General features: G+C 41.6%; 1 protein-coding gene across 3 annotated transcripts in view; it reads right to left on the reverse strand.

The window, feature by feature from the left end:
• Nucleotides 1-24,563, reverse strand: part of GRM3 (glutamate metabotropic receptor 3) — a 104,970-nt gene that overhangs the window by 19,172 nt on the left and 61,235 nt on the right. For all 3 annotated transcript variants that reach the window (XM_005426292.2, XM_031061319.1, XM_031061318.1), the window contains one exon: nt 13,160-14,015. In XM_005426292.2, coding sequence (XP_005426349.1) covers nt 13,160-14,015 — 856 coding nt within the window. The remainder of the gene's footprint in view (nt 1-13,159; nt 14,016-24,563) is intronic.

Below are 24,563 nucleotides of genomic sequence, written 5' to 3' on the forward strand. Positions count from 1 at the left end.
GCAAAATGAAATTGTATTTGCAGTAGGAAAATAAAACCCTAAGTAGTGAATTCTAAGGAGTGCATGTATTTGAAATAATTGCAGCTCAAATTTATTGAACATTTTGTGGGAAAAAAGGAGATGTCGAATGCCTCAGAGCTGGAATAAAGACACAATACCACAGTGAAGCACAGGAACCTTTAGGCTCAGACATATTATGCAGCTCAGTTATAGCATTTGGCACATCTGACATGCAGGTGAAGGACAAAGAATTGGAGTACAGCTGGAAAGGTGAATGTCTCACACATCAAATGGTGTAAAATTCTGGAGTGGATCAGTTTTCTCTAGGAATATAATACGTGAATGAAAAAAAAAATGACCTATATTTCATGAACAGAAGTTTAATTGGAGTATCTATTTTGGGAGTGCAGTTTTCTTACAGACCTCCTATGGAAAGTGGAAAGAAATTGGCACCTCCAAAGGTGGGCTCTGGCTAATGTGAGGTGCCACCAGGGAGGTGGGTAACTTCCTCCATCAATAGTTTTCCAGTTATACTACAAAAGTATGTCAAAGAATACTTTATTTCTCCACTGATGGTGAAATAAAACCAATGTTTTCAGTAGGGCCCACCACATACATTAAATATGCTCATCTTCTCTTGTAAAGGTATAAGCCTGGATTTTCTTTTTACTCTTTTCCATATAATAAGGCAGTGGCTGGAAATGAACATTTACTGAAATTGCAAGTTAATTCAGTATTCAACAGAGTCCATCTCAGCTGACCAAATGCTGAGTCAGCCAGAGAGGGGAAAGTGGGCTTCCCACAACAATGAATTTCAGTTAAAAGAGAGTCAGAAAAAGGATAACTCTTGGCTTTTAAGGTTATTTCTGAATATCACACACAAGCTGCCAAGGTAACACGTCATCTCTCCCAGCATCTTCGGTGTTCATTTGCATGTGTTATGCTACAATGCACAACCTGCCTGTCCTATTAATACTTGCAAATTCTTCTGTTCTCAGGGATAAAAGATAAAGATGAGAGCAGAGAATCATTTTTGCTAATGCTTTTCTCCACTGAATCAGTTCAGCAACAGCAATCATTGGACCTCAGGGGAAAATGTAAAATGAAAATGTTGATTTATTTGCCTGTTTTATGGTGGAAGCAGAGACACATTGATAGGATTAGACTGATAAAATGTTTCAGAGATCTAGAAAAGACATTAACAGTACTGCCTCAAACCTTCCTCTGACTTGAGATAATTTCTTCTCCAAAGAGCCTTTAAAGATGGGCTTTTTATTCTTTCAGTTACTGGAGCATTAACTAGCCATTAGCTATTTATTCAAATGGATGTGCAAATGTAATAGAGGAAGTTTAACAAACTTTTTCAGCACATTTTCTTCAGTTCCCAATACCAGTTTCATAGGTTTTTTTTAGCCACAGTCTGGTAGACACCTATCCTGGTACAGCAGGCCAATCTTTGACACCAAGCTGATCACTCAGAGCAGTGATCACCTGCTGCACTCATCAGGGCAATAGAGAAGTGTCATGGAAAAATTTTACTTTTACAGAAACCACAGGTAAAATTTATTATTTGGGGCATATGGTGTATAGTTATTTATGTCAAGGGAAGGAACCACAAAAGCACAACCTTTTGCTATTACAGGCAATGATATTGTTGCTGCTTAGGCTAGAAGAGTCAAGGAACCCCATCCCATACATTTCTGCATATAATCAGGCATGTCCTGGTGTTTTGAAGCAAATTTAAGCCTTCTTGTAAAAGTTAGAGCCATAGAGGAAGTGTTCCCACAGGAAGAGAGCAGGACAGTTCTGCAGCAGAAGCACACAGAAGCTTGAGGCTCCAGAGCTGAACATGAACAGTTAGCTACTGATCACTACACAGATTAAACCTTGGGAAGAAGGGAAGGTGGTTTTTGGGGCATAAATATAGAAAGACGAGCATGTCTGCAGCATGTGCAAAACATCCTGTGAATGGTGAATACACAAATGCAGTAACAAGAAGGTACAAGGCCAGTAACAGCCTTTTCAAGAAAAAGAACTCGGACTGTCCCCTGATTGTGGATGCTGGAACTCACCAGTGCTGCTACCTGAACACCAGGAGGTTCCCCCTTCCCTTTGGTGTGTAAAGATCACTGGTTTTGGATTTGCTGCTCACTCTTTATAAATGCAATCTTAACAGTCATACATCAAGAATTATTTCTTATTACAGAATTGGGTTAAACAAAGTAAAACTTTAAAGAACAGTGGGTGAGTACTCCTGTGAATGTGCATGTTCATGCCTCTCTGTGTGTTTTCCAATCCATACAACAAATGTGGTTAATACTGGATCACAGAATTATAGTGATATCAGATGTAGCCCTTAGGAATCACATTCCACCCTGAAAATCCATATTCTCTCAGCTACAGAGTTACATGGGATTTCTGTGGCATGTACATTCTGCATGAGGACTCTGTTCAGGCCTGGGCTTCCCTCAGCTTTCTCACAGCAGCAGCTTCCCTGTTTCCTCTGAGCACAGTGCTTTCCCTTCCTAGAGAAAATCTATGGTGTTTTCTGCACTGACCCTCATATTTCACCCACAGACCAGGTAAATATTTCTTATGTACAAAGGAATAGTTTGCTTAGCTTATTCCATCAAATTGTCTGGCATCTGTGCATAGCAGCAGGTAGAAAAATGTACTGCATGAAACCTCCATTGAATTGAGGAGCAATTGCAGATACACATTTAGAAAGTTAATATCTCTCAGCCTTCAGAAATGGTCATGAATTTCTCTTGTAAGAAATGTGCTAGATGTGTATCTGTCATTATTCTAGAAGAGGTTGGATGATTAATATATTGCCAAGTACAAGATGGGCTTGTGCAAGAAAAGCAAAACTCTAGGAGATGAAATTCAGATGCAAGATTGAGGGCAGGGGCCTTCAGATTGTGAGGTACAATAACCTCTTCTTTCCATCTACTGGGTGTTTGCAACCACCGTTCCCATCCGCACAGCTTCTGACTCTGAGCTGTTCACATGCATTCAGGAAAGGGCGAATTTTTGTGAGGAGACCCTACATCCCAAATTACTGATCTTGGTAATTTATTTCAAAAATACATGCCTTAAGTTTAAGGATTTCTATTTGGAGACATGGTCCTTTCTGACGTAGCGCTGAACCCCTTTTCATCCCAAGAGTGAGCAGGTGAGCTGTCCATGGATGGAGCAAAAAGCAAAAGAGCAAATCAAAGATTGCTCCTATAGCCACGCTACAGCTGGGATTTCATGGACATTTCTGTTAGAAGTTTCTCTGCCTCTGATATCTCTGTGGATGAATTGTTCTCCTTGCCTTGAAGAATTTTAATATTCTTTGTCTTCACTTGTTATATGCTCAGACAAATACACTTTCAAGGCAGGAAGAAGGAAACAAAAGGAAATGACTCACCCAGATAACAGCAATGAAATGTACTTTTTACATTATATTCTATATCTGCTAACTAAATAACCATAAATATTGCAGTGATGCCAAGGCAGATATTCTCAGAGATGCTTTTAGAGGTGTTTAGAAACTTGGCTCTGACAAATGAGGAAATGAAAGTCATGAACATTTGTCTGTCAGGTCCATCCAGTTTGCACCTGATGGGAGCTGTGCAGAAGGTCAGTTTGTGAAAAGCATGCATATGTAAAAGGAGTTTCTGCTCCATGAAGATGTAGAGATGGTTGCTTTTTTGAAAAAATTGGAAGAATTTTGGGAAAGATATGTTAGTGGAAAATGTAAACAATGGCTGCTTTGAGTTTGGGTTGAGTTTCTTTGTCCCTGTGTTGCTGAATGATGGGGGTTTATTGCACTGAGAATCAGAAATGGAAAAAACAAATTTGAAGGGAATAGTTCAGGCTTTGCAGAGAGCTGAAATAGATTCTCATGCTCATAGGGGCTGCAGTTTACAAGTACAAATACAGCAGTTTGCGTGGGACAAGTTTGTCTGCAAACTTGCTGTGTGGAATCAGCGTAGGATTCAGGCCATGATCTGGGTCTAGATAGCAGCACCAGGCTGGGTTGAGTGTCAGGGTCTCGCTAATGCAGCTCTACTGGTCTTGTCCCTGCTTCTGTTTAACCTGGAAATATCTTTGCACTGTGCTCTACTGGGTGAAGAAATTATCTTCCAGGGATCTTGTGAAATTAAGGTTATATAAAGGAGAAAAGATACTTTTTTATAGATTATGCTTTCACTTCTGCCCTTGTAGTATAATTATTAGCTGCCAACAAGGATATGGATTTTGTAAAAATAACATTTAGTTGTCTTTGGGATAAGACATCTGGATTTGTGACTATCTGTAGTTTTCTTCATCACCTTTGGAAAGATGAGTTTTCTTGGAGACTCACTGGAAGTCCAGGGCACACCTGGATTACTCAAAAGAATAAAATGGAATCACCTTCTCATGTGCTGTCCTCATCCTCAACACTTCTGTGCTCATGTTCTGAGCCCAGCCTTTGCTTCTGTCAGCCCCTATTGTATCATCTCTGCATGCAAGTGAGACTAACTCATATCAGGTGTGGAATTGACAAAGTGCTCTTCTGTAGTAGGTGGTAGAGAAGGATCTGGTCTTTCTATGGGCTTTTCAGAGCCAAATTAGATGCTAAAATGTAAGGGATAGGAGTCCTGAACCAAAGTCTTCTTTCTTACCTGACATCTTCCCCTTCAAGGCCACAGGAAAAAGTAGACCTGACATCTCTTTACTTATGTGTAAACATTTCTCCCAGGTAAATCTGCATGAAAAATAAGAATATAATTCCATGGTATGTCCTGGGTTGCCCTCCTACTGTAAAACCCAGTAGGATTGGGAAAGGGAATCGGCATAGTTGGGGGATGAAAAGGTTGTATGGCATTTCCTGCTCCTCTGAGGACTTGTACTGACCCTTGGTGTTAGGGATTCACATATCATTTGCCAAAAAAACAAAAGATAAAATAGTAACTATTATAAAACAAGCAGCAGGGAAACACAGGAGCCTGTGATTTAGAGAAATTGGGTTACCAAGCCTTCTGTCTCTCAAATATGTGCTCTGAAAGAAAATCATTGCTGTTTGCCAGTCATGTGTTTCTCCACAAACACAGGGTGTCTAATCTCATCCTCATTTACACACTCCCATGGATGCTGTGAAATCTAGAGATTTATGGCTGCCTAAAGGCTACATTATTAACAGGAGATAAGCAGCTGACTATAAATTACATACAAAGCATAGACTATATCATTTTATGTTCAGTATTTCATAGCTCAGCTGAAGTGGTGGGTCGTTTAAATATTCAAGTAGAAGAAACTGAGATGGAGATCCAGTTGCAATTTTAGGGATGCCAAAGTACTTTCACCTAAATATGCCACTATAACAAGTTTGGGGCTGTTGCTTGCCTGTGGTTTCTGCAGGCTTTCCAGGAATGACACCCAGCTGGGTAAAGGCCAAAGGCAACATCCTTCAGAGACTTCCTGAGGACTGTGAAGAGAAGATGTTGCTGCTCTGCATCCTGCTAATGCTGCATTTCCCATCTTTCTGTCCATGGGAGCTCAGTGCCCACGTCAGGCAGAGAGCAGTGGCAGCCAGCAGTGGTGGCAGCAAGCAGTGGTGACAGGGGTGACACCAGGCAAAAGTACTTTGCCCCCAGTTGGATGGGGAGCAGTGGCCCAGCACATCTTGGCCTCAGCTGCTGGAGCTTATCTCGGGGGGTGAAAACACAATTTAAACCTCTCCTGCTCACTCAGGCTATTTACTGTGACTCAGTGACAAAGGAAAGCATGAAACAGCAGCTTTTTATCATGGTCTCTGGCTTGATAGGAGACACCATTAGCAGGTAGGTCACTGACCTGCCATCATGGTGAGAGAAGTTTTAATGGGAATTTTATTTGGAACATGTGCCCCAGAGATGATGGCACCTGTGCCCCTCTGCCAGCCCAGGTATCCAGTTCACAGGGTGCAGTGAGTGACACACAACACACCCAGAGTGCAGACCGTTGCTTGCCATCATGATACCTCAAACCTAAACTGGATGTTGAAAAGGTTCTATAGTATTTTATTTTCAACCAGTTTACATCTATAAAGGCTTGAGCAAATTTGTCTGATTCCATAGCTGCCTTACTTTTCAGGAAGTTAGCCTAGAGACCACCCAACCTGCTTTATTCTTTAATTTTATGATTTTATAGATTATGAATCTATAATATACACATTTTAAATCCATATAAATGCATATATATATATACACACACTAATATATAAAAATATATTAGTATATACACATACTAAAATCTTCAGGAGGCCTAAGTAGAGATTGGCTTATTTAGTCTTGGAGGGTAGGTTTACCCAAAGTAAAGGAACAGCAGACCCCATGAGGCCTCTAAAGAGAGGAGGAAGGAGAAAGTAGATGGCGCCATCAGGATTACCAGGCCATCAAAATTTTACTGCAGTTCTCTGTATATTTACACCAGTGTAACTCCAATACAGAGAGAATATGGGAAAATACTGTGCATGTTCAGCTGTTCCTCTGCTCTGGAACAGCAAGTCTCAAGCGTGCTTTCAGAGACTGTCCCTTAGCTGCTTGCAAGGTTTTAAACACTGTGACACATTTGTGGTCCCAGGAAAAGGCAGTTATTTTTTCCTATATATCTTAGACATCTTTTTCATGTATATCTTTAAATAGTATCTGGGGGAATTCACTCATTTTCCTTGCTTTTATTAGCTACAAATCCATCATGTATTATACTTTTACAACTTTTATGATTAACAAGGCAGTGGATGCCTTCTGCCCATGTGAGTTTTGCCTTCATCTGAAAGAGTGGTCTGGTTTATTTTACAAATAAGCATCACCAGGAAGGCCACGAGGACCTCACTGTGACTGAGTGCTGAAGGCAAGGGGGGTCTGACCTGATGAGAAGGAGCTCCTTGGGTGAGGTGATGGAGTAGCAGAGCCACCTGCTGCAGAGCCTGGGCTTTCAGCTCTGGCTTTAGCCTTCACAGGTATTCCCTGCTGTGAATTCATAGCTGGCCTTTGAAGTTTCGTCAGCTGCGATCTGCTTGTGATAGTAAGTGCAGCATTTCTTTGGTCTGTTCTCCATGCAGCCTGGCCTAGCACTGAGTTTTGAAGTGCATTTCTGACAGGAAATATTTATGGCTAAATCCCAGAGCAGGGACCATGCAATGCTGCTGCGCTCAGAAGTAAGGTGACATCTGCTTGTTGCAGACCATGACTTCAGCTCTTACTTGGATGGAACAGATACGATGGAAATGGTCTGTGAAATTGTGTTCCCAAAACAGAAGTCACCAGTGCTCCAGAATAAATGAGAAGGTGAATTTGTGCTTCTGCTTCATATTATTTCAGTGTTGACTGGGGCAGAGTGAGGAGGAAGAGAAGGAAAAAAGTGAACCACATAGAAATGTAAGACAAGGTAATGTAGCAGCACCGAAGCGGCAAACCAATGGCCCCAGCTAGTGTCCAGCAGCTGCCACAGCTGGCTGGGGGCACTGTCCCACTCTCGGGAGCCGCGGCTCAAGGGACAGCGCCTAAGGAGATCACCCAGCGGTATAGCCAGGCGACGTCTCCTTGGAACAGGACCAAAGTCTGCTATGGCCAACAGAAATAAGAGCAACTCTTCAGATGTGGCAAAGTGCTGGCTTTATTGAAGAGCAGTAAATCCAAGGGGAGCTGACAGACAAAGAGCCCTGAGGAGAGGGCACAATGGGGTTTTAAGGGGAAGGGATACAGCCGTGGTACCCATCCTCGGACAAGATACAGATAAATGACATAAAGGGGGAACCAATTACAACCAAATTAGGGAGGGACTCTGGCTCCTGAACCGGATACAGACGTGGCACCCATCCTTGGACAAATGAAATATAAGATACAGATAAATGACATAAAGGGAGAACCAATTACAACCAAGTTAGGGAGGGACTCTGGCTCCTGAACCAATCACTCCATGCCCTAGGGAGAAGATTCTGGAGAAAAGGGCAGGGGCAAGGAGTGACTGGCAGGGTGCCTGGGAGGAGTTTCGAGAAAAGATACATTGAATGCCATGGAAACGAGGGCGGGGTTGGACTAACTGACACAAAACTGTCACTGGGAAAGCGGGAAGGAGAACTGGGGCAGAACCATTAACAGAAATGGGGGACAGATGGAACAAACCAACAGAACACACCACAACAAGGTAAGAATACAAGTTTTGTCATAGAGTCCAGTGGAGGAAAGGGGACAAGTCAGACCTGACTTACAACCCTTTTCTCTTTTGGAGTAGTCATTCTTGTTAGCCAGGGGAGAGGACTTGCCCAGGATAAACTATTTTTGATGACACAGGCTTTGCTGTAGAAGAGATGGATTTCTGAACACAGGACAGAAACGGTCATGACAGTGACTCTGGTAACTCAGGAGGGAGAAAAGAATAGGAAAAGACACTGAGCACTTTAAATACGCATTGCCTACATTTTTCAATGATCTTTTTTCCAAGTCTACTACTTTAGCCAAATTCCTCCAACTATTAGCTATGCAGGTTCAGAAAACTGCATGAGACATGTGGATGTACACACATCCCAAAATCCAACCCCCCCTCTGTCCACATGCTCCCCCACTAGACTGAGGGCAGAGTTAGTCCTGTTACAGCATCAGCTCTGCTAACTGGAGTGGGAAAAGCTGGAGTCCAGCCCTACACTCCTGGGTTATCCTGCACAATCAGATAAGGAGCCCTGGAGCTAATGCTGGTCTTTCATTATCATGGCTGCCCTTCCTCACCCTTCCCTTCCAGTCCAATGTCCCGGAGGAGCAGCTACACCAGGCAGAAACATGTAGGACACAGCTGTGAAGGACCTTGTCACTTTTTTATCCCAAGTGATGGACACCCCTCTCACACTGTCCTGGCACTTGTCAAAAGTGAGGCTTGCAGTAGTGCTGTGGGCAATGACAACACTGCTTTTCTGTGTCCTGCTGGTGGCTTAAACAAGCTAAATTAGTCAGCAAAGCTTTTTGTTGCACTGTCCCGTCCACCTCTGTGGGGGAACAAGGCTTCTGGATGTGTGGGTTCATCCCTGGATTCATAGCTCCCCCAGGAGCCCCTCTGTGTGCTGCCCTTCACGAGGCAATGGCTGGGTATGGTGAGAAGTTGAGTTTACTCTGTGCTCTCTGCCGGGGAGACCTTTACTTTTTGTTCAGCAGTTCTTTGTTGTTCTGGTAATACAAGTTTACAGCCTCTTGAACTGGCATCTCTATCAGCAGAAAACCAACATGATTTAGAACATCAAGTGCTGCACTTGTGCCCCCAGGAGGGAATGTAGAGGATGGGAAGATCAAGAAGATGAACCAGCCTATATCTCTTTGAAAGGCCAAACAAACACTGAAATTGAGTGAGTGCATTTATCTAGGGGCTGGACTTTGCATTCTCACATCCTGCTGCTGGAAGCTGGAATTAGGCGCAGGTATCTTTTTTCCTTTACTAAAAAGATTCAGAATATCACGACATTTGTCATATATGTCTTACTGACTTGCAAGAAAATTATGTGCCTGGTGTATCTCACAGGCAATAAGGAGTGAAATCTCACCCTGTCTTCATCCCACACTGCATTTCTGTGGAGTTATTTCGATTTAATGAAAAAGGAGAAATAAGCAGGAACCCAGAGATATTAGTGAAATTACCTGTCACACAACATGTCAGCAGCAGTGGTAGCACAAGGATGCACAAATCCTGCCAGTCCCCTACAACCACCCTGCTGTTAGCTGGTCCCTGAGTATTTCCTTGCAAATCACATTATTGCTGTTCCTGGGAGTCTCACTTCAGGCTTTCAGCTAAATGGTAAAGTGAAAATAAACCTTAATCACTCCGTACTCCATCTGTAGTCAGTAGCAAGAGAGGTAGGGGCAAATCATACCTCACATGGGCTGGAGCACATTCTGTAAGTGCTGATCCCCTCCATTAACTGTAATCAAAGACTAATCAAAACTAATTTGAGTCTGAAGGGTAAATGTCCAAAATAGCTCCATCCCATCCCAGTCATAGGAACGCACTCAATCGTTTACTCAGACTGGTGTGTGTGAAATTCATGTTTCAGCAAACTGGGACAAGATATTCAGGGCCATTTGCTTGGCTTCTTCCACCATTTCTTTTCTTGATTTCTATGCTTCCAGGGCTTATGTGGACCCCTGCCTTTTAGCAGAGGAGGCATTGCTTAAATAGCTGCTTGTGTGTTTGCAAATATGGTTATCACTGCTCTGTTTCCTGCCTGCTTCCTTGTGGTGGGTCTGGATGGCTACCCAGGCTAAAGAAGAGAGAACATCCACAGCCTGACTTGGTTGCAGGGTAGCTGCTGGACTGGTAACTTCCATGCCACCCTCTCTCTGTGCAGGGAAAACACTCTCAGATGTGGCATTCCGATTCTCTGGAACAATCCCTTCGCCCAGGATTTTTCCCCTGGGAAGCTGAGAAGCCTCAGAGAAAAGGGAAGCAATTATTATTCATTTGCTTCTCCTGTGTTTTGCTTGTCTGCAATGTGTTTGGAGATTATTTACTCACAGGTGATTGTTTCATTGGATTCTGCTGTGAGTTGTTTTCACTCATTGGCCAGTCAGGGTCAAACTGTGTCGGGATGCTGGAGAGAGTCAGGAGGTTTCATTATTATCTTTTTAGCCTTCTGTAAGTATCTTTTCTGTATTCTTTAGTATAGTTTAGTATAGTATTCTTTAATATAATATAGAATCATAAAATAATAAATTAGCCTTCTGAGAACATGGAGTCAGATTCACCATTCCTTCCTTCATTAGGCACCCTGCAAATACAATACTCAGGTTTGGAGGTGGAAATATGACAGTGTCATTAATCAAATGTACCACGCAACAAGGTACTCACATTGCATTAACAACACACACAAAGATTTTCTTCAGCCAGGAAAGAGCAAAGAATAATTCTTGATCCCATAGAAATCAATGACAAGACTTATATGCATTAAAATCTCACGTGCGTATTAATTCTTCACACCCTTCTGAAAGGAAGAAGGGGTGGAAGATTTGCTTAATATCTCACTACATAAAAATCACTCACCTGCTTTAGAAATAACTTATATTAAAAAAGGGACTCACATTATAATGGAAGAACTAATAATAAAGAAAGAAAATGAGCAAATAATGTTGTAAGCTGTTAAAAAATGTATATGGAACAAAGCCATTGGAAAAGAACTTGACAGTTTTCTTAATGTTTTAAATAGGAAATGAAAATTCATGGGAAATAAAGCTCTTCAGAGTTTCAAAGTTTTCCATGCTGATTTTTAATATAAATAATTTTGTTAAAAAAAAAGCTTTCTATTTTCAAAACTGAAAATTTACAGGCTTCAATTTTTTTTCCAGCTTGAACAGCTTCAACTCCCAATTCATAAAAAAATAAAAGCTATTTCAGTTAAAATTAAAGCCATTTTTCCTGCCTCTAGATAAATAAAAATTTTCCTGAGATTCTGGTGAAAGAGAATCGGGGTTATTTTGACTTTATATCTAGATGTTGAGTGGGAAAATGCTTGGGTGCTTAAAAATATCTGCATGTTAGAAAAATTATTAAGAATCCTATATTTGAACAAAGGTTGCTTAGTCTTAAGGCTGGACTCAATAGTGTTTTCATTTAAGCTCATGAAAATACCTGTATTGTCAGAAAAATCTTCAAAATAATTGAAGTTTAAACGATTGAAGTGCCTACTCATTTAGGTGGCCATTACACTTGTGAAGCATTTCCCTGGCAGGGACAGAAGCACACCACTGCCTTCCCTCCTGATCAGCATGCCAGGAATCAGCTCCCATGAAGTGCTGTCCTCCTAAAACCAATTGATTTCAACAATTAAAAGACATTCAAGTATCTCTGATGATAAGTGCAGGCAAGTGAGAAAAGAGCTTCTACGTTGTAAGTGCTGTGAAGAGGGGAAGGAGAAAGGATTATTCTTAATTTCTAGAGGTCTAAACCCAAGAAGTTTGTTTTATTCTGACTTGACTACTTGGCTACAGCAGCTGCATCCCACTGGGAGTTGGAGAAGCACCAGGGATGTGGTTGGTAATATCTAGAAGTCATCTGAGTCAAAGGCTGAGAACATCTCTAAAGGAGGGGGAAGTTCAAGCTCCAAATTGACAGTTTTATGTAGTTTTCAGTGTTATTAGCATTGTACAATTACTGAAGGTCTCTTGGGACTGAGCATGCTGCATCCTACACATGTTTATCCTTCAGTTTCTCTTGGAGCTAGCTCTCACTCAAAGCACAGCATGATGGTTCCTTACTATCAACTCAGGCAGTTGAGAGTATCAGTTTCATAATACATAGGAATTCATGTTCAACACAGATGCTTCAGAAGAAACTCAGACATGAAGAAACAAAAAGACAGGATGTTCTATGCTTTACTTCTTTCCTCTTTAGATCTATTTAGCTTTGCTGAGATGTAATATTGTTATGGAATAGTATTAATAAAAAAGCTAAACTCAGCCTTATGTGGTGGCAAAACCACAGAGATGCCATGTGCTGTGCAGCCAGTCCCCATGAAGTTTGCTTATATCATTCCAGATTGATCACCCTCCTCCACATCTCCTGCACATGTTTAATGTAGCTTTTTTATACTTTGCCATTAAGCCTGCAGTTCTGTAACCCAGGTAATGGCACTACCCCATATATTTAAATAGTTTATATGCATCTGGTTCTATGACAGGAATTATTACTTTACTATTGCAAGGACATTGGCCATGGTCCAGCAATTATGTAAATTTGTAGCAAAGCTGGAGAGAGAAGGCCAAGTCTTGGCGTGGGATTAGCAGGCGGCTGCCTGGTGTAGCAGGTGGTGAAGGGACCATTGGCTTTCAGACATGCCCAAACTGGCTGTAAATTAAATGGGTGTTGGTGTGTGGAATTTTAGAGGATGGAGTGCAACATTGCCAAGACTAGCTGTTGCCACCTTCACCTCTTCCTTCTGATGGAAGCAGGAGGAGGATCAGCTTTTTTTTTCAGGATTCTCATCAAGCTCCTCTTCCTTCTCCTTTCTACCTTCTTCTGACAGGAGTGACCTTGCCTGTGTACCATCCTGGTCTAAACTGTGTAAATAGCTGCTACCAGGAATTTGGCTGGCTGTTATCATGACTGATGAACATTTCCTTAATTACAGTGCTTAATTACATTCTGTAGGTACCAAAAGAGGAGTTATTACCTGTAAAGTTTACTTTCAGGAGGTAATCTTTGTACAGCTTCCTGCCATCCAGATGCTTCATGGCATCACACAGTTTGGTGGTGTTTGGGCAGAGAGTCCTCTGCATTTTATGCAAGGCATGAGCCATTGCATACACAGCATTCACAACAAACATGATCTTGGACTCTTGCTCATAGTTGGAGCTGTTGATGGTGAAGTGCTTTTCACAAGCCTTTCTGTGCGGTTTCCGGTTCTGCAGGTTACACTGGAATTTTTGCTCCCAGAAGTCCTTGAACCAGGGGTTGCGCCTGTTGTTGTAAGGGCTGAGACTCTGGAAGTACCTGTCAAACTCTTTAACTGGGTGGGAAGCGAGTTCCAAGGTGATGGCCCCGGAGGCAATGTGCTCGTTGCCCTTGACGATGCTCTCCTGTGCGCCCCAGCCGTCGCTGGCGATCCAGGTGAAGGACACGTTGAAGCGGTTGGCGGCCGCGATGAGCTCCCGGGAGTCATCACCTCTCATGAAGAGCACCACCACCCTGGCGTTGGGCTTCTGGAGCAGCTCCCTGATCACGCCGTCGTAGGACTTCCTGATGTTGGACCGCCCCACCTTCTCGGAGGTGGCGATGCAGATGTTGCGAAGGCGAGCTTCCTGCTCGAAGGCCTCGATGCCTGTCTCGCCGTAGTCTCCCTCGGAAGCCACCGTGGACACGTACGTCCAGTTGAAGAACCGCAAGATTTCAGCCATGGCTTTGGCTTGGTAGAAGTCCGGAGGCACCGTCCGTGCGAAGTAATCATAGCGGGATTTGTCGCTCAGCTTGGCGCTGGTGGAGGCGTAGCTGATCTGGGGGATCTGGAAGAGTCTGAGCAAATTTGCCACCTAGAGAAAAGCGGGGTGCACGGGTTATTAAAGAGGGGTATTTATAAAACAGAACAGAAATATTTAGGGAAAGGCACTGACAGTGTTTTTTTAATGAGAGATGTTCTGGCGATCACAGATTGAGGGTGTTGATAGAGGATGTTAATAACAAACTCCAGGGAAAGCAATGCACTGAGCATATGCACAAAACCTGTTCTGATGCCCAGTTAATTCCCTGGGTCCTGCTGGGACTGTAATGGACCTTTATTTTCATGAAACTCAGCCTGTTTAAACAACAGATAATTAGACACAAATGGACAATATATTTCAGTTTCAGACTGTGTTCCTTACTAAGTCCTGGGGATTTGCATGCCTTTGCTGTTCATAGTGGGATTCATCTTCTCCAAGATTCGTTGTATTTGATGACCAAATGCACTAATAAGACATAAATTTCTTTTATGTGCAAATATTACAAATATACAGGCCTTTTGCAGAATTTTCTAACCTCAGTTATTCAGAAAGTCCCCACCTCTCCTATTTTTTAGTCATCTAAACTTTTTTTCTGAGATGTTCTGGCTGCAGACCAGCTGTAATGGCCCATTTGTTGCATGTTAGTACTTTTCAAGTGTTTCACAATTTCACAGAATCACAGAACCCAGACTCACAGAAGCATAGAGTGGTCTTAATTGGAAGACACCCTCAAGGATCATTGAATCCAACTTACAAGTGAGTGAACCATGTGGGAACTAAACCCATGACCTTGGAATTATAAGCCCCATGCCCTGTCCAACTGAGCTAATGTCATCTTGACCTACAGCTTTTAATAAAAAATAAAAATTTTAAATAATCTCTATTTGTCCTCCCAGTTTGATTTATGCGGTCCAAAGTCCTGCTTTTTAATTTTTTTTTTATTTGGCTATGTCCAACACTTAAATATTTCCAAATATACTCTGCTGCTCTCACAGAAGTGCCAGTCTTGATCACATCTGGAAAGAAATGAGAAAAGGTTATGGCATTATTTTCCTATTTTAGTCTCTTAAATGACAAAGAGAAGATGGGTAACTGGAGGTTCTGTCCAGTAAATAAAATTTGAAGCTAATCTTAGAGTACATCCTGATGAAATAATTTGAAAAGCAACAGTGTGCTTGAGATTTCTGCAGCAGTGTACTCGAGATTCCCAAGGGAAACTTATTAAAGATTGCCCAATCCTTTAATTTTTTTAATCTTCCCCAGATGTTTCTTTGACCACAGATTGTCTGGAGGAATTCAAAGGCAAAGGACTGTTTTGAAACAAATGTTGTAGAAGAGGCAAATTTTGAAGGCTCAGACATCAGTAGCAAATTAGACAGTCTGGTAAAGAAAAGCCCAAAAACCAAACAGAAGAATTTTATTGTTTTTCATCAACCTGTATGACTTAGGATTTTATAGATTTAGATTTTGTCTTATCTGTGCTGCAGACACTGAACTAGTGCCCTTGTAAACTGGTGTCATCTCATCCAGGCCAGACTCTGCTGTGAGCCATATATGTACAGGAACTTTGTGGACCACATGGAACTGAGGACCTCAGAAGGTTCTTATCCTCCTGTCCTTCTGGAACACCAGGAAAGACCAGGTGTCCTGACATCTCAGCTATAGCTGTTGAGTTGAAGTTTGTCTTCACAAAAAAACCATTGGTAGTGGTTTATTTTAGTTTAAGCCAAAACAAAACCTTTCCTACAGTGTTTGGAAGGAGTATCCTGGGTTTTAGCTGACACTGCAGTTTTGCCAGTGGGTACAGGCACAAGGCTGGGAAGTGCTGCAGCTGAACGAGTTACTGTCCCTCAGAAAGCAACTTTTGTGTTCTCAACCTCCCTGCTGGATGGTAACAGTCATTAAACTGCCTTATACTGGAAGTGTGGGATTTAATTTGCATCTGGTGATGGAAATGAACAGCTTTAAAGCAACAGGATGGGCAGAGAGGCTTGTTCTGCCACCAAGGTACAATGGATGCTTTGAGCATTGTTAAGTCCCTGTGGCTTTGTAACTTTGATTACATGCCCACATATCCACATGGTTTGGTTCACATGTCCTCTCTCAAGAGCACTCCGATTTGGTAATGAGAATGTACTCCATGTAGCTATTCTGGAACATTTCCTGCAGAACTGTGTGGGCTGGAATTGCTATTCTTGTCTCAGTTTATTCTAGCAGGAGTTATTTCATTTGTGCTAAACCATAATGAAGATATGCACACATACCATTCTGCATTTTCCCTCTCAAATTGGCTGAAGAAAAAGTCCATTTTCAGCAGCTCAGGTAATGCTGGTCAGTGAGTTGACAAGCCTTCAACTCACAGAAAGTTGCTCCTAACACATATAGCAGCTTTACAGTTAGTTTGGTTTAATTCTTTTTTTTTCTCTTTGCACCTTTTTAAAATTTTTAATTTTTTTTTCCTTTTAGTCTAAGAAGCAAAAGCTTAGATTATCTATAGAACTACTCTGTTTACATGGGGGCCCTCAGCCTTGGAGGCCACACTACTTCCAGGGTCCCTGCAAACACCTGCAATTCTCATTCCTGTGCTCTGGGAGAAGAAAGTTTTCATGTGTTTACAGCTGGTTGCTGTAAAGCTCTTCATTATGAACCTGTCCAGATGGTAGATTTTTAATGGACTAAAAATTAAAAAAAATACAAGGAAGTCTGATTAATCACAAAAGGATAGTGACCCAATCATCCCTGAGCACTATTACTGCTCATGGAGTTCACTGAAGCTGTATCTGTTATTCATTCAGATCAGGACACTCTTCTTGAAATTCTCAAGTGGGGATTTTCTGGAATATTGTAACATTAGGGATATTAGGGATTAATTTTTCAAAAAAGCTCAAGTCTCAGGCACTTAGCTGATGCAATTGATTTCAGAACAGTCCCTTTTTCCAGCCATTTTCATGTTGATCTGAGCATTTGATCATAAAAATATTATCCTGGTTAAGAGGCTAACAGGATCTAGCAGGTTCTGCAGAAGAGCTGATATCTAAGACTGTGTCTGCTCAGGGTAGTAGAGGACAGTGGGATGTAAACCAGAATTATGTGCACTGAGATTGAGCCACCTGAGGCACACCTCCAGTGTAGCTCCATGCTGCCTTGACACGTGTGGAACAGCTTCAAAATTGCAGTGCAGATCCAGCTTTTGCTCAGTGAAATAATTTATTCTGGCAAAGCTCCAGGGAGCAATTTAATCAAGCCGTGGTGCATGCAATTAGTGCCTGAAATCCATATGTTGGCACTTAAGCAGCAGTAGTAGCCAGGTTTTTTCACTGTCAAAACTGGTGGGTTTTGCAGACACCTTTGAAGATAAGTCTGGATGTTCTGCATCTGCAAACTAAACCAGCCACTTAGCAGAGCTTGCTGTGGAGAAAGCATGTCCATGGAGTCTGCGTTCAGAGAGATGGGAAACCTTTATTGCTCTTGAGCTGCTGGGCTTATTAGTGCAGCCACTATCCTGTGGTCAGGTGCCACTCCCCAGGCAAACCTGGCTCTCGCTCAGCTGCTGGGATGGTGATTTGGTGGGTGATTTGTTGAGCATGGCAGTAAGTCCAGTGCCAGCCACAGGGACACACTGGCACCAGCAAATCCTGCAAACGGAGTGGCTGTGGCTGTGGCAGTGCCAGGGGGGACCAGAGTCCCTCTCCCTCTCCACATCTGTCACTTCTGCTTCTCTGAGCTGCAGGGACAGGATAAATGCTTGTGGGGTATTGCCAATCTTGTTTAAAACACTGAAAATGGCTTCATAACAACCACCTGCAAGGAACCATGAATTAGATACAGCTATCAAACACATGAACCTGGTTTCTGGGTGTATTTGTGGGCAAGAATCCTGCTGGTAAATGGGGACAGATAGGTTACACCTCTGTGTCTCAATAACCTTGATCTATCTTATGATTTATTCAACCTCATAGAACATTTTCTTAACCTTCATAAGATTTTTATTTTTGCTGACAGTAGGATTTATTCTGATGTTTTTGTTAAAAATTTCCCTTTTTAATGGCCCTGAGATTATTACTTGGATTTTTTTGAATGTGTATGGAACTGGAAAACACAGGAAATTTTGGAGAAAAGAAGGAAAGATAAATCTCTTAAGTGTTAAAAAAAGTAGGATGCTTTTACCACAATTTACAAGTGCGTATTGCACATGTGTTGGACAGAGAAGGCCCCTGGTTAGATGACAGTGCTCTCTGCCCTTCTGAAATTTAACCATGTGAGAGTCTCATGGCACTTAACATGGCTTAATGAATCTAATTTCACAGAGCTCCTTTGAGACAGGGAAGAGCTACTCTGAACAGAATATAAATTAGGCTGTGGAGCAGAATAACATTAAGGTAAAGGAGTTTTTCTCTGCTGAGAAACTGGGCAAATTTCTGTCTCTCTGAGCTGCAATCTGTCCTAATGGAGATTCTTTTGTTGCCTTTGGTCTCCTGAGAAAGTATTTCTATTTCTGGGAATAAGTTGCAAGTACAGATTCCCACAGCAAGACCATGACAAAGCCATGTCCCAAGGTTTTTTCTAATTTCATTGCTATAACACAGGGCTTGAGCTCTTGCTTTGAAAAAACATTCACTTCAGCTAGTGTATGTTTTATCCAGTTCCTAAATGATAGTGATCTACCTTGTTGGCTTTTTATTATTATTTGGGCAGTTGGAAGTCAAACTGCATCCAAAACATTCATACCAATATATAACACAGTTTGTTTGGTTTTTTCCTGATTTAAAGTTTTCTTGTTTCTTAAATACAAAAATATACTGAAAGTTTGGTAGAAAGAGCTATTTTAGAAAGGCAGGAAAGAAACACTGGTTCTGAATGGGCTGGGTTGTGGGTGTGTGGTAGGTGGCAGGCATAAACCTAAGGCAGAGACTAAATGAGGTACTTCTCTAGCCAACATTCCCCACTGGCCTGTGCAGTCTTCCCATGATCTCAACTCCTGGAATGTACATTTTTTTTCTCAGGTTAAAATCTCCTCCTTTTCAATTTGTAAGAATTTTCTTCTATCCTCTGGTCCTGCATCACGTTGATAAAGACATTTACTTTGTGTTCCTGAGAAGAAATCTGTACATACTGAAAAGCTGATATTAGTTTCCCACCAAACCTTCTCCGGGCTAAACATGTGCGGTTCCCTCAATTTCTTCCTGTAAGGTTTGTGCTCCAGATTCTCCTCCCCATGATTATGTTTGTATTTATTGAATCATCCTTATACCAAGAGACTCAGAGGTAACATTCTAGGTGTGGTCCAATGAGAATAGAGTAAACAGAAATATTTATTTCCATCTATGTACTGGCCATGTTCTGCAGATACAGCTCAGGAGGCTGTGAGCTGCCAGACTACATCACTGGCAATAAACATGAGCAATACTGTAAATCTGGGCTCCACCACAATTTTCCCTCTTCTCTTGGGATTTATTAGGCTCCTACCTGGGGACAGTGTGACCCAGAGTGACTCAGTCTGAACACTTCCGGCAAACTCACATAATTTGGGAGTATTTGGGAGGAGGAGAGTTCAGTGATGCAAATGCAGCTGCTCACCTTGCACCCAAGAAAAAATTCACTCCAAGCTAATTTGTTTTCAAAGAGAAATTAGGACCTTAAGGGCCTCACTGCTTTCAGAACTGAAAAACCTTTATCAGCCTGGAGCATCATCTCTCCCTAGCCCATTTTTAAACTAAGGGTGCCAACTCTGGGATATCAGAATAAGCGCTAATGAAGGCAGTGACTGCACAGGGGCTGTGTCATGACCTGCAGCAAAAAGCACAAATTTGGCTTCAGCAGAACTCCAAGCACTGACCCCACAAGGTCACGGGGAATGCCAATATCCCAGTTCTTTAAATCATTAAAGGTCAGTTGTAAGGAACTCAACCAGATGCAGTGAGGTTATTTAGGAGTCCCAGCCTGGCTTGTTCTCCTGTGAAATCTTCTGGTGCATTGCAGGACTGAAGCAGTGGTTTCCATCAGCTTTCTCACTCTTTGGTATTAAGAAGCCTGTTTCCTACTTTGTAGGTATTGTTCCTTAACAAAATGGCTTCCAAAAGGTAACTCAGGAAAAGATAATTCACTATCAAATGAATAAAAAATATCTGGCATCTTTTGTTAGCAGGAAGAGGGGTGAAGGAAACATTATTTTTAGTCTTGGTCTTCTCTTGAGAATAAGGAGCAATGAAGCTGGGAAAAATATAGCTAAATGTTTGCAGTGGACTCAGTAGCTGCCACATAGAGAGAAGTAGTGTTTGAACTGTGAAATAACTTCATCTGCAAAATGAACATCAGAAATAAGGAATACTGTCAGAATAACAGCTAGGATTTCTGCACAGGACTTGGGAATTTCTTTTTATATTTGTGTCTGTCCAGTGCAATGAAAAGCAAACCATGCAGAGAAATGTTGTGCTTTGAAGGAATTGTTTGGAAATCTTTTTTTCTTTTTTCCTGCAGGGGATGGCACAGTGAGCTGTCACATATGCACTCTGCCTCCATGCAGCATTACTGTTGCAGTGAAGTAAGCTGAGCACCAAACCTGCACCCTGAAAAGAGACTTGTGCAAAAGATCTTGCTTTGCCTGAGAGTGTAACTCTTCTCTGAGACTTCATAAACCTGCCTGTGACTCATGTCCCATTCACACAGGATCAGAAAAGGTGCTAAAACTGGGGCTGTTGGTTCTAAAAGAACATGGAATTGCTTCTGGAGTTAAAAGAGCTATCAGTGATAAATATGATAATTTGAGACTCGTTAACTGATGAGTAAATCCTAGTCAGAAGGGGTAGAATGAGTGCAGAGTAAGGCCCAGTCAGAAGGGGTAGAATAAGTATAGGGGATGTCTAGGTGACCCTAGCTAGTTCTAATTCTTGGCCACTTTCTCTTGTAGTGACATCCTTTCCCACTTGGAACAGTTTATTGCTCTCTACAACTCCCTGAAAGGAGATTGCAGCAGGTGAGGGTTGGTGTCTTCTCCCCTAACAAGTGATAGGACAAAAGGAAAGGGTCTCAAGTTGAGCAAGGGGAGGTTTAGATTAGATAACAAGAAAAATTGTTTCACTGAACTGGAGGTCAGGCATTGGAACAGGCTGCCCAAGGATGTGATGGATTCACCAGCTCTGAAAGTATTCACAAAACTTAGATGTGACACTTGGGAACATGGTTTAATGGTGGGCTTGGCAGTGCTGGGCTAAAGGTCCCACTCAGTGATCTTAGAGGTCTTTTCCAACCTCAACAATTCTATGATTCTCTCATTGTATGGTAGAGCTCCTTCCTTCTTACCTGTGATCTCAGTGGTTACTTATCTATCCCTGTAAAGTCTTACAATTTCCCCTCAGCAAAAGGACAAAATGCACACACTTAAGAAATAAAAATTATAGCCCAAAACCAAATCAAAATGACTACAAAGTAATCAGTTACTGTGGGATTTTCAGAGAAGCCAGAGGGAGGTACCCATATTCCTTTGAAATCTCTAGGAAAGAAACGCTCAGTGTTGTTTGGGCATTTGAAAATCTCAGCCTAGTGGCTGTTCAGGTTCTGAATGTGGAATAGAAACAAAGAGGGGAACAAACAGCAAGGGTCTGGCTGAGAGGTGGTGGAAAGAGGGGAAGAACAGAGATAAAAGAGGAGAGAGTTTAAAGGACACAGATGGAAGCAGGCAAGTGCATGTGTGGCTTAAATGCTGGTGGTCGGTGGTCCATCTTACAGAATGGATTTTTTAATAAGGATTTTGTTTACTTTCACAAGCACAAAATCACCAGAGGCTGTCAGTGCACAGCAAAAATGGCTTGTGTGGCCTGGCAAACTTCTGAAACATGTCTCCTGCCCACATCCCTGTGGGACAGAGACCCATGTGCTATGTTTCATTTATTTTTTGGTTCATTTAAGAATTTTACACTATTTTCAGTGGTGATGGAAGTCAAAAGCTATTGTTAAGACTCTGTTTGAAAGATGGTTTATTCTTGGAGGAAGGAAATGGAGGTGATTATCTTTCAGGCTCCATGAGCCCTTGGCAGACATTTGTGGCTAAGGAGAAATGACAGCCAGGAAAAGATTGCCAGTAAATGAGTAAATAATATTTTGAATTTCATGCCAGATGGTCACTCACTTAGGAGTGGCTTTAGCTTTTGTGATAGCAGTAATGCACTGTTAAACCTGCTGCAGTGGTTTTGTTACAGTTTACTTGAGACACAGCTAGAAACTGAAGAGAAGACAGCAGGGCACTGATTTCTGTTCTGCTGTTTTTTCTGGATGAGGCTCTAAATTGGAAATACCTTTCATGGTCGTGATCTGGAGGTCTTGTGGGTTGACAGCCAGGTGACAGCCTTTACATCCATGTCAATATAGTATATATAGACATTAAAAATCCAGCCTACCTAAAGGAATGTTTTGATTTTTCTAAGAGCTGACTGAAGGGAATGGACCCTAGTCTTCATTTTCAGAAGAAGAATACAGTTTTCAGAAACAGGGAAGAACAAATCCAGCCAAAATACCTTGAATAAAGGTATTCCTGCTTCCACATGCATATTCCTGAAAAAAGCTGACCTAAGTGTCTCAAACATGGAATTGGGATTGGCTATGCAGGTGCTCCTCTGCAAATGAATACTGCCTCTTTTTCTTATTATCTTTACTGTGTCAATCTCTCCAAGGACAATATGTTTGAAATGTTGTAAACTAAGAAAGAGTGGATAACCTTGCTCAGATGAAAAACCACAAGCCCAAAAGAAAGCTCTCCAAATTTGGAATTCTTCACTTCCTGGTGCTAGATTCAACTCAAGTCAGAATTTTATTTCATGAAAACAGCTTTTTAAATTTTTTTTTTAAACATGAGCTTTTCCATTGACTAAGAATCCTGGCTTCAGTTTTGAAGAATCAAATGCTGTGCAGATTGGGCTCGCTGCTAATTTAAACACAACATCTAAAAACTAATTATCCAGATCATCATTAACGATAATAGCCTAGTCTGACCAGAAAATAATTAAGCATTCTGCATTCTCTTGTTGTTTTTAGTCTCTGCAAAAAGTGCCTATCGCACATACTGACTCAGTGGGGAAGATGTTCATTGCTGATTTACCAGCAAAATCTTTTATTCCTTAGTGGAAGGTAATGAAAGGAGTACAAATCTAACAGCAGGAGGATCATGAAGCGATTTGGCAGACAGCTGTCCAGAAAAAAGCAGGAGAGGGAGGGCGAAGGGAGGGGAAGAAAAAATATTGAAATATAAAGACAAATTCACAGGAGGGGGAAAAAAAAGCCAGAAATAATTTTTGTCTGAAGAACTCAGCATGTTTTATTTTAAGGCTAAGAAACTGCACTGTGGACTTTATGGTGTTTACTGCTCTCAGCAAAAGAAAAATGCTTGCCAGGGCTACATCTGGAAGCATCTAGCACCCTGGATGCTGCTGGAAAACTCAGGGAAAGGGGGTGCTGAGCCTTGCACACACACCCCTAGTGAAATATTTTGACTTTCAGCAGTGGTGTGATTCCAGTTGTTACTGGATCTACTCTGTCCAGGTGACTGGCTCTGAAATTGGTATGGCACCAAAATTCTTGCCTTCAATGCTTGAAAGTCCTTACAATTTCAGGCTTGAGACTGCAATGTCTATTATTCTTGACAGGGATTTTCTTTTGAAAGAGAACTTGTGACTGACTATCTTAACAGGATGGGCAACAGGAGTCAATGGCTTAATTATGTCTTTTCTAGGCTTAATTACATCTTTTTTAGGTGGTGTGAAATCTAGAGGAAAGCTAGCAAAGAGAGACTGAAGGAGGGCCAACACAATTCATGTAAAGAGAAAATAAACAACTGAATATTTTTATCTAGAAGAAGAAATGGAAGATGCTTGATGACAAGTTGAATGATTTGTGAAACTATTTGTTTTTCTGAAGAACTGTGTTAAGAAAGATCTCACTTTTGAAAAATTATTGACAAGTCTAGGGAAGATCATATAGTAATATTAACTATAAGTATTGTTCCATCATCCTCCTTAGGTTTTGAAAATTCGATGACCGACAGATTTTCATACAGCTATAGTACCATTTTTTACATGTACTGATTGAGAAAATCTCTAATCAGGACTTCAAATTTCCATTGCACAGCTGCTCCAAACCTAAGATTTTGGAATATGAAACATCTATATACACACATATGTATTTATATACATATATAAATAATGTATATTTGATGTGTGCTTCATCCAATCTACTGCCTCAGATATGGATTTAGTCTTAGATCAGTGATCACCAGAAACTGGCTTCAAAAGGATAGATTGACAGATGTTGTACAAGAGGCCACTGAGTACTTTAGGAATGTGATCTGACTCCCTCTGGGTTTCTGGGAGGGAATGAAATACCTGCACCATCTCCTCTGCTGTAACTACTTCTATAGATATGTCTTTTAGGCTACCTTATATCTTCATGTCCTTTGGATGCACTTGAACTTAGGGTGGGCTGAGAAACACACTGACCACAAACCAAAGGCACAGCAAAAAAACTCCCACTCCCCCACCAGTGGGATAAGGCAGTCATATGATGCTTCAAAATATTTTGCCAGCCTTCAGACAGCTGCAGCTCTGGGAACTG

This window comes from Geospiza fortis, unplaced genomic scaffold (assembly GCF_000277835.1).
Source record: "Geospiza fortis unplaced genomic scaffold, GeoFor_1.0 scaffold428, whole genome shotgun sequence".
NCBI classification, from domain to species: domain Eukaryota; kingdom Metazoa; phylum Chordata; class Aves; order Passeriformes; family Thraupidae; genus Geospiza; species Geospiza fortis.